Source organism: Stegodyphus dumicola, chromosome 1 (assembly GCF_044657685.1).
Source record: "Stegodyphus dumicola isolate Sdum_Otavi_A_Nest chromosome 1, ASM4465768v1".
Taxonomy (NCBI): Eukaryota; Metazoa; Arthropoda; class Arachnida; order Araneae; family Eresidae; genus Stegodyphus; species Stegodyphus dumicola.
Window position 1 is genome coordinate 261,994,447 of NC_140768.1, and position 11,695 is coordinate 262,006,141.

Genomic DNA, 11,695 nt, shown 5'->3' on the forward strand with positions numbered 1-11,695 from the left:
GTGTCTGTATTTGAGCAATCGGGGGGCATCTGTTGCGTAGTGCACCAACTCATAGTTCTTCCACAAGTGCAAGAATAAATTCTCGACGGGAAATAGAGGTGCCCAAGGATTCTTTGAATATAATACACGCATTGAGTGCAGCAATGTCAAGGACGTTGTAAAAAACATGTACACGCCACCTGCGACTTCCACTACTTGTACTATATTTCCTCAGCATCTGATCTGCGACATCAACGCCGCATTTTTTACTGTTGTAGTAAGTGACAGTGTTCGTTTTTTTTTTTGCTGTCAACAAACACATTACTGTGCATCGTGCTCAGAATCCCGACATTCGTTTTGCTTTTGAACCTATATATTGTGAGTGTTTTGTCTCCATTTTTCAGTGCAAAAGATGAATATCGTGCCGAAGAAGTGTCACGAGCAATAGGGGTAATTCTCGCTTATTCGGACGCATCGTCCCGACAATTGTGGTTTTTTTCACAGAAAGTTCATCTTCAAGTTTCACAGAAGTAAAAAAAATTGTCAGTTGTGACATTGAGTCCGGAGTTTAGATGTGGTTGCAGTAATTTGAGAACTACACTTTCCCAAAGTTGTAAATTAGTTGGTCATTCTTCATCCTTGTCCAGATAAGGATAACCATTCGAAACATATTTGGATTTTACATCAGTTGCTAGCCAGAATTTGATGCCAAACTTGTCCGGTTTATTCGCCATGTACTGGATAAATCTACATCTTGATTTGCAAGACAACAATTGTTCATCAACGGTTATTTCTGGTCCAGGATTATAGCACAAATAACAGTTTTCCATTAGCTTGTACCAGGTTTCAGAAGTGAGAGCAAATTTGTTAGTGGCGAGACGATCAGCTCTGGTGCTTCGGACATCGAATCTGAGATACTGCATTATTTCATGGAACCGATTGCGTGACATTGTTTCTTTGAACACGGGTGGTCCCCAATTCTTGTTCAACAAAGCATCTGTTCAAGGAGGGCAAGGCACTCTTGTGTACTCAATCCTTTTTCTCTCGGCATTGCAATGGAGAGAGAATATGCTCCATTCTGGATTTTATTTTTCTCCCGAGTCATCCGCGATATGAGCTGCATGTTTCCCAATGCGCAGAAAATGAAAACGTGGCATCGGGAATTCGAAAACGAACATTCGCTTAAAAATATGTCGTTTTTCTTATGAGGGTCAAAATGACCCCCGTTGGCTGTTTTAGGTATATCTGCGATTATTTATTTAAATAATTAATGTAGAAATATGAAAAATTGGCATAGTATACCTGGAAACATTTTAGAAAAAGTAAAAAAATATCAGCTTCGAAGCTCAGCTGTTTGTTAAAACAAAACGCGGAAAATTGGAAAAAAAGGTCAAAATGAACCCAACGGTGCTTCTAGTGTTAAACAGATCTATAATCTACACACTTTAAACAGATCTATAATCTATAATCTATGCACTTTAAACAGATCTATAATCTATAATCTACGCACTTTAAACAGATCCTCACACTGCCAGATTGGGGTAGGGAATTCTATCTATTTGCAAACAGGGGTAGTCAGTTTCGCTTAGATGCATTGGTTTATTTAAAAGCACACACACACATATATATACATACATACATACATAACACACACTGATAAAAAGATAGGTTAGAGACATTTCCGGTAAATAATAAAGGAAAGAATGCTTGTGTTTACATTAAAGAGAAATCAATTTTTTTGGAATGCTTCCCAACAACAGTTCTAGGTGAACTGTTAAAGAACTGTCTTTCCATTTCACCAGAGCTCACTCGTTCAATAAAGTGAATCGGTTCTGGAGTGGATCATACATCTCTAATTCACTTGGCTAGTTTTACCATGAATTGCATTTTGTTTATGCTCAACTGTCTGTTAATTTCATGTATCCAGAATTCTGAAATTCCCAAGCATTCGGGTTAGTCGAGCTCTTACTGTACATTAAATTCACGTTTTAATATTATTACTTGGATTCTTTGCTCAAGAAAAGTGCTTTTAAATAGAATTTTTTTTGGGGGAAAGTAGTTTTTTACCACATATGAGGCTTAAATTTAGAGCTAAATCTAGTCTCCATCTTTTTCAAGGTAGTTCTTATCTCAAAGTAATTCTTATGTCTCTATCCCACCATTAATGAAAGGCTGCTTTGAAGTCTTTTAATTATTACATATTTTAGCACCTTTTTGATTTGGTCTCTTTATCTTTACAATCTTTACAGAGTTAAAATGCAAGATTTTAATTTTGAATCAGAAGTCGTTAGAAGTGAAATCTATTGAGTATGGGAATGAAGGGCCATTCTGAATTTCGTTTCAAACCAAGTTGTTGCACTTTCAGGTCATCATAGATAATGCATCAGAATGAAGCTTTCAGCTTATATAAATGTGGTCTTTTGTGATTAGAGTCCTCTCTTAGTTGCTTCCAAATATGGCAGTAAAATGCCACACTGACTACCTGATCTGGGAGACCAATTCTAGGTATACAATGCTCTTTCACATCGAAATAATTATCCATGTTGTCTTTGTTGTATTCCTAGCTGAGCCGATTCAACCAGTATAGCTGCACCAGATTACAAAATTGATTGGCTGCAAAATTTTTAAACTTTATGAAAGCACCAAATGGAAGAATTTAGGAGCAGCAGAACTTGCACCAGAAGAACAGAAAGTCTAGTTAGCCTTGATTCCTAGCTTTTCTTAATCTCTTTGACCCCAAGGAATTTGAGATTTTTCATTATGATGCCTTTTGCTTTGTATCAGAACTATAGCTGTAAATTAAATTCATAATTACCATCTGAGTGATTCATTTCATAGAGGGCATACATACTGAACACAGAAGTTGTTAGAGATTCTTTAAGTAAAAAATTTCCAGGCAGCATGGCACAAGTGCTGTAATGCTTAGCTATAGAAAGGAACTCTTTTGAAGGATGTAGGATATCAGATTTAATTTAGCTTAAGTTCTCAAGATCTGCCTGATTTAGCACAGTGATCAGCAAACTCATTAGTAAAAATAGCCCAAAATCAACAGTACAGTGATTAACCCTCTCGCTGCGCATCCCGCGATTTCCATGGGCAACGTAGAAGTAGCAAAATTCGCGCTACCAGCTCTTTCCCCGTTCAAGGTTTCCTTTCGGCTTTTCTGTGATGTTTAATTGTTTATTTAGATGTGGGCTAACAGGTGGCGTTAGTTGTCCACATTTCTGCCAAATATACAAGAATATATAATGTAGCATTTTGCACACGCTTTTCAGAGCTCAAAGATGTATCAGTGTACATCTTTAAGGTATATTGATACATCTATATAGGTTATGCGAGTGATATAACCTATATTCCTGATAATATTTTCGGCACTGATAATAGTTCTGACTCTGATTTCAAGTATATTGAAGAGAGTTATAGATTAACTGATGGGAATTTCTTGCATTCCTCGGCAGATATTGATGAATCTGAAAATTCAGTTTCTGTTGAAAAACATTCGACAGTAGTGCAAAATTGATATGCAAGTATTTTAATTAGTATATTTGTTTTACCTTTGTATTTTATAAAAAAATCATAATTTAACCAATATTAATTTAAAAAATTTTCCTTTTATATCATTATTCTTCAATTTCAGTATTCTGACAATTTTTTTGTATGATCTAATTCTATATTGGAAAAAAAAAAAAAAAAAAACTCTTTTACAAAACTTTTTTGTATATTTTAACTCTAAAATATATTTCTATTATAACATTTTAGCATTATATTAATTATAATTACATCTATTATAACATTATATTACGTATAACATTTTAGCTCTAAAATATACATAAATTTGAAATATGTAATAAAAAATACACAATTTTGGAACCTATTTTATAAAAAAAAAATACACAATGAGAGGGTTAAGATTTCTTTTGAGAGTTAAATTTTGTTTCAAGCACCATTTTTAAAAGCCAGTTTTAACTAGCTATTAACGTTAAATAAAACCCAATATCATTATAATAATACAGTAAGACCCCGCTTAACGCGGGGGATATGTTCCATCGAAGTAGAGCGTAATGCGAAACAGCGCTAAGCGAGGCTATCTTAACATGTAAATAATGGGGTTAGGGGAAGACAGATAAAAAATGGTTAGGCATTAAATTTAATAATGTTTTTTAATAAAAATAAAATAAAACATTTATTTCTTACAAAAATAAAAACAATATAAACGCATATACTTTTAAAAACAAATAAAATTCTCGGTCAGATCATTCAGTCTATTCTGGGTTTCCAATTTTCTGCCTTTTTGTCAAGAAGGCATTATGATAGATTGGCTTAATGGCATATTGTGTTCAATTTCGTCGTCAATCCATATAGACAGTCGTTTTTCCATTTCCTCTATAATGTTATTTCTAGAACGGGTAATTCTAGTTGCAGAGCTTGACGTAGTTGCAGTTGCCGATGACAGTTTTTTTTCTTTATTCTTAAGAATTGTCCTTATTGTTGAAGTTGCCAAAATCAATGCAGCACTAATTTGATATTGACGTTCACCAGAATCTAATCTTCTAATCACTTGCATTTGAGTTTCCAGTGAAATGCTTTTTCTGGTTGCTTTCTTTTCTTGTTTTTTATTATCACCCATGATAAAAACTAAAGATCATAATATTTGTCACTGTATTAATCGTTATAGTATTATACAAATTTAAACTTACAATAATGTCAACAAATGTTTCAAATGATAAAAATGCGTCCACAGAGCAAGAAACACAACTACACTGTTTCGGATATGTTATTTGGAAACCTAGCGCTGCGCACAATTTCGGAGAATCCCCGGGTTGAAATAAAAGAGCGCTAAACCGAAACAGCGTTAAGCGGGGTCTTACTGTAATCTTATTTATAGACAAAAAATTTGGAGATAATTTTATATTAAAAAAATATGACAAAACATGCATTTAATGTAAACAGTGACCTTGAATTTCCTTGGAAAGATCAGATAAGTCAGATTTGTATGTTGTTTTTAATTTATATGATATGTAGAAGGATATATAGGAATATGATGCTTCTTCATCTATTCAGTGACAGTATTTGCAATATCCTCACCTTTGAAAATATTTGACCTTTCAGTGACAAAAATCCTAAAAGTTCTTTTTTAGGGCCTGTGGATGAAGTAAATCGAACAAAAAGTCAAACTTGTGCTGTGTCTTTTATATCTTAAGATTCATTAACAGCTATTGATAAAGCTGAAACCAATTTTTTGATTGGTTATATTTGAAGACATTTTGACTGCTCTGCCCTTTACTGTTCTAGCAAAAACTGTAACACTTTATAGAGACATTACGCCATTTCAGAGCTGGAGAGATGAAAACCAATTGCCTTCGCTGGGAATCGAACCATGGATCACTGAAATACCGATTCAGTGTGCTGACCACTACACCACGAAGGCGGAAGGAATACCTTATAACTTTAATTTTTAAGATTTGTGAGTTGTTAAAATTTTTGAATAACACTTTGGATGCATTTATAAAATAACAGGGTTCGTAGTGGTCCTTATATGTGCTTATAAGTCCTTATATTTGAAAATAAAATATAAAGGCCCTTATAGGTGCTTACTTTTTCTTTAAAGCCCTTATTTTTTTTGTTTTTAGTGCTTTTTTTTTGCTTTTAGTGCTTTTTTTTTAAATGAACACTCAATTTTTTCCCGTACCAAAGCCCAAAACTAAATAAACAACTTTTCTTCCTAATATGGAATGTCAGATGGTGAATCGTACTCCCGGAAATAGCTTTTCCCCCTTTCTCTGCATAAACATAACCTTTGGTGTGCGCAGAGAGTACAGACAGGTGCCCATCGTTCTGTTGGTCAAAGAATTGGGAAAGCAGTAGAAAATTCCGGTACATTCGGCATTCTTTTCCTCCCACCCAAATACTACACACATTTGAATTTCTATCAAGATCTTAATAATTTGCATTCTCGTTCCGCTTGGTCAGTTCATATCCGTGTTTATTATGATCGTTATGCTTATATTATGAGCATATGTATGAATGTTTATAATAACATAGTTGAAGTAACTGCTGAAGTATAGCAAACTTCCAAAAATGGTTGTATTTTAACACAGATTAGCTTTCTAAGGAATAATATTCGGAATGGCTTAAATAAAGGGAAAGTAATTGAGTAGTCAAAATAATTTCATTTTTTTTAGCCAGTATATTATACAGTAATACACTACAAAGATTAGGAGGTTCTCCCCTTTCTCCGCAAAATCTCGAATATTGAAACTGTTACAGTTCGCTGCAAAACAAGCAATGGACCTTTTTCTTTTTCTTTCTTTCTTTTTTTTTTTTTTTTTTTTTTTGTCTGTCTGTCACTTTCCAATCTGGATTGAATAGGACTAAAATTATTCGGTCTACCAACCCAAGCAAAGAATGATTGTATTCCGGAAATTTAATGCAGTCTGTTGAAAATTAGAATGAAAAACACACCAGATTGGTAAGTCTCTTTCTTTTCCTTTATTTAGTTCTTTATTCTCCCAATACCGGTAGCTGTTGAATCCGATTTCGTCATATCATGTACGGAAGAACTACAGTGCACGTATTGCACAATAACGTTTGCGATATTTTCCAGAGATAATTATTTTTGATGTTCGGTCCGAGATTTGTTTATGAACACTTAAAAGAGTTTTACTGTGCTTGCAAAGCAGAATATTTTTCTGTTCCGTTGGTTTGTTTTTATATAATGCACATATCGAAATGTCAAAAGCATTTATTTAGCAGAAAAGTCTAAAGAACGGCTACAGTCTATCCCCCCCCCTCCGCTCCTCTTTTTCAAGTTACGCTGGACTTTCTGAATGTTTCCCAATTTTCAAGTATGCGGGTAGTTAAGCTCTTACTGTTAAAGGATGACTGCATGAAGCAAATTTCTGTCTTCTGATTTCAGAAATATTCCTCCTTTTTACTTAAATTACTTTGCTTGCAATATATGTTAAGGGAAAACTGATATATGATGAAAATTTAAAAAATGTTCAGAATTTAGATTTAAATTAGTTAAATATCAATATGAGTGAAAAAATAAATTGTATTTAGTTTTAAGTTCCAAGCGAATAGAATAAATATGCCTTATTATTGTTTATTTCCTCTATTTTGAACTGAAATTTCATCATTAAATCTTGTAATATAGTTTAGTTCTGCATAGTTTTTTCTCCTCTCATTTTAAACTAGTTCTGTAAATTAAACTGTTGTTTAAAATAAAAAAACTAATTATTTTCCATGGTTGAGGTAATGCTTATTCTCTCTTAATAAATACTGCATTTCTCATATTTTAAATTATGAGTCTAATTTTTAAGGTTATGCAGTTGTGTATAATGTAATTAGACAGGTGCTTATTTTTTTTTCTTAAAATGTGCTTGAAAAGTGCTTATAGGTGCTTATTTTTTTAACTAAAATGTCGCTATGAACCCTGAATAATTTTTAATGTATTCATCTATGTATGGTTTGCTTCTCTTAGAAGTCTCTTGACTAACAAGAAAGCTTGCAATATTAATATCATTGGAAGATCACCCCTTAAAAGCAGAGCTTGGTTTATCTTGACTTTTCTTTCTTCTCTTTCTGCTTTCTTCCTCTCATCACTGGTGGGATATTTACTGCCATATAATGCATATGTAGTTGTAATGTATCTAAATTTAATTATTTGTTATCTGACAATTTTTCTTGACAAATAAAACAGGTTGGAATGTCATTTGAGTTTTTATTAACATGAATGATTCAGTCCATTTAATTTTAAATCCACGATTTTTTGTCTTTGCTTTGCTTTGTTTCTTCTTTGTGGCCAAGTCAGATATCTGGCATCTAAAGCCTCTTTTCATTTGATAACAATAAAAGCAGCAACACAAAGCTTTAACATTATATTCAATTAATGCCAAACATATCTGTAAGATCTGCAGCTTTTTAAAAGATTAAAGTAAATTAATTCATCATTCACATGAAGACTTTTGACATGCAAGACACTGACCACTGTATTCACCAACCAATAAGCTGCGGCTGTCTCACTCTCATTCAACTTGCGTGTTAGTCACTTGTGCCTTCTGTGCTCCTGCATGTGTTCAGTCAACCTGACTGACACCCCTCTCTCCTGCATGCAATCAAAATTGAATCATGGTAGAGCCACATTCATGTTATTAAAGAGCCACAGTTTGCTGACTGTTGGTCTAGCACAGTTTCTTTCCTTTCATACTAATAGAATTTCATGTTTGAATGATAAAAATTTCATGAATTGCCAAATCTATATAAAAAATATATTTAGTGAATAATAAATTTAACCAGCAGAGACTCAGTGGATTAGGCACATTTTTGGAATAATTTAAAAACAAAATTAATTGCACATGAAATCAAAACTTCAGCTAGCATATAGTAATAGATTTATTTTAGTTTTAATGGGATTAAGTTTGATGTTCATAAATCAGAAATCATACGTTTGAATCAAATGTTTAAAGAACTTTTCTTAGTGGCAACATTCAAAATATGTTAACAGATATAGATTTTTCATGAATATATTTCTTCTCTACATACTTCCTCTACAAACTGGGTTAAATTTCATAACATCTCTGTTATGACATGGCCATTAAGAAGTCCAAATGTCAACTTTAATGGAAAATGTTTGCTAATGGTGGCTTAAATAGTATATGTTCGAAATAATGGTGCAGCTCTGAAAAAGACCTGAAAACTGCTGTTTTATATTGTTAGTACAAATTAGTCCTGCACTTGTGCAAGATGTTAAGGTGTTATCATTGGCATAGCTAAAACTTTTGCCACCCAGGGCAATTCCCAATTTTCTATCCATTTTGATATACAAATGTATAACAACAAAGAATGTCAAAACAACATGTAAGGAACTGAATTAAAACTCTACATTTGTTTCTCAAGGAAAACTTTTAAACCGAGCATTTAAAAATGTTGCGTCATTGAGTGAACACGTGCAACTGCATTCTGCCAGAAAAATGTGTAATGTGAAAACTGAACAGCGATTCAACATCAAGTTTCTTTTGAAACTTAAGAAATCAGCCATGGAGAAAACATTTAAAATGTTAACTGAGGCTTGTGGAGATGAAACTTTGTCTCATGCACATTTGTTTGAATGGCATAAGCGGTTTTCTGGAAGATGATGAACAAGCAGGGCACAAGGTGGTCCTCCTGAATTTTTCCAGTTTATTCTAAAATAAAATCCTTAGAACAAAGTTTCAAATATTATAATGCTGGTGTGAACTTTCCTCTCAACTGCTACAAGTTTTTCTAATTGTACGAACCATTTTAAATAAATCATTAAATAATAAAAATCATTCACAAAGTATTTAATACTTCTTGTTTTTTAAATGCAAAATATGCAAGTGCATATTTTGCATATCAGAAATTTTTCTCTCCTAGCAACAACAAAAATAAAACTCTGAAATATTTCTTTCTTAAAGAGGAATTTTTCCTAATAAATGCCACCAAGTTTGTAATTGGATTAATATTTATAATTTGCATTCAAAAGTTTCAGCAGGATAAAAAAGGTGTAAGAAAAGTATATAGCTGTTGAAATAAAGTGATGATTTCTTTGAATACTTTATTCAGAGTAAAAACCCTTTCTCTTCTCAATTTAATTATGCATGTCAGGGACAGGGAACAAGGAAAAATGGACAGAGCACCAGAACTTTGCATATGCTCACAACAAGTATTGCTCCGTCGCTCTACTGTACAAATTATGCATGTCGATTAAGAATTTATTTGTTTAGTCAGGTGGATAGTTAAGACAGGTGAAGACCTGTCATGACTATCCATCTGACTAAATCCTTAAAAATAATGTTTCGCATAAAAAAATGCCATTGGATGCCTAAAAATGTGCCATTGGATGTTATTGATACTACATCTAATTTATTATTTCATGTCTGTTATTTGAATAGTGGATAGCAAATATTTATAGACTATTAAATTAAAATTTTACGTTCGTCCAAATAAACGTGAAATAGCAAGTTTATAAAAAAATGAGTTTTTGGTAATTAACCTTGTGTTTTCTTTTATATTTTTTCTATGTTATTTATTTATGCCAACAGTTATATTCATAGAATTTTATTATCTGTGTAAATAAAATTAAATTTCATAAAATATCCAAAAAAATTAATATGCTTTACTTTTTGTATGTGTACAATATTTTGTATGTGTACAAGGTTTCTTATATGCTATCATTTTAGGGTAAATTTTATGCCATTTACTAAGTCAAACATTTTTTTTCCAGAAATGTGAAACAAAACCAGAATTGCCTCAGCAACCATTTGAAATGAAAGTCAAAAAGAAAAAAATTCTTAAGCTTTGAAATTTGCTTGAAAATTTCGTATTGTGTAAAATAATAACTCTGCCATATATATTATATGTTTTTACTGCTTAAACAATTTAAATATTAAATCTTATATGCTGTTAATAAATCTAAATTATTTTGTTCGAAAAATATATCTGCATTTATCTTCTTTCTCATCTTAATTTCATGTAAATAGCTTAAACTCTTAAACTGGTGTAAATAGTTAAAACAACATATACATGAAACGTACTTATATGTAAATTTTGAGACATTTTTGTAATGTATATTATTCTTTGTTCTTGTGTGAATTAACTGTGAATTTGTGAAAATATTGTAGAATAAAGACATGATTGAAACTAAAAAAGGCTATATTTATTGCTTTCATATGTGTAATAATAGTTTTTAAACTTCAGGTAGATTTCATGATGTATTTTTAAAAATATCAATAATTTGTACACTTGACAAAGTGGCTTGAAGCATATCTGATATCCGTTCATTTGAGTATTCTTCCGAAGGTAGATAAAGGCACACAGTATTTTTTAAAGATCTGTTCTTTTGAGACTTTTTATTTAAAAGCAAAACCTATCTGTATTTGACATGTTTGCTTTTTCTATGATTTTTGTTATTATTATTTTTTTATATTAAGGAATTAGCATTTTAAAATTTTCCTGTGTTTTTCTATATATTAAGTATGGTTTTAGCTTTTACATTTATTTTTAAATATTGACATATAATGCTTCATCTGTATTTTAGTTATCAAATTCCATTTTTTAAAAAAAAGAGCAGGAAGTTTAATTTCTGAATAATTTTTTTATTTTTCAAATTTCTTTTTGTGTCTTAAATGTAAATAAAGGAGTATGCTTCTTATTGGTGATAATGTAACAAGTTATTTTTAGTGTGTTCTTGTATAAAATAAGAAAATCAGCTGATATAAGAATCTCTTTCTAAATGTATTGATATCCTCTAAAATTTTGAAAAAGATGTCAGTTGCTTTAGTCATCTGATTATTTTATCATTCTTATTTACATATACTGTGTAGCCTTGAATTTAATGGTTAACAGTGCCTGATTGCCAATCCGTACTAGAGAGTGTAAGTTTGTTTCTCGCATAAGACTTTATTTAGTTGTGTATTTTTTTTATTTGTAGATATTATGTTGGTTACTCTTTATAGTGAGGGAGTGGAACTATTTGTCATGGCCATTTTGCCATTAATACATATTTTTCTTTTCGTGACTGTATTATATCTTGTCGTATTATGTTAAGTTGAATTAGTTTAATAATTCTGTTTACCTCTTGTATATTTAAGAGATATTTTTCTTTATACGTCTATACTGTATCTTGCCATATTATATTATTAAGTTTATTTAATTTAATAATTTTATTTACCTATTGTATACCTCTGGCTGTCTT

General features: G+C 31.6%; 1 protein-coding gene across 3 annotated transcripts in view; it reads left to right on the forward strand.

Annotated features, from left to right (window-relative positions):
* LOC118201517 (uncharacterized) overlaps positions 1-10,640 on the forward strand; it is an 82,316-nt gene extending 71,676 nt beyond the window's left edge. The window contains exon 8 of one of the 3 annotated variants that reach the window (XM_085827431.1): positions 10,226-10,639. In XM_085827431.1, coding sequence (XP_085683557.1) covers positions 10,226-10,303 — 78 coding nt within the window. In that variant the 3' untranslated portion in view covers positions 10,304-10,639. Of the gene's footprint in view, positions 1-10,225 lie in introns of all 3 variants that reach the window. The other 2 variants (XM_085827435.1, XM_085827439.1) reach the window with 2 other exon arrangements.
* Positions 10,641-11,695: the final 1,055 nt, after the last annotated feature.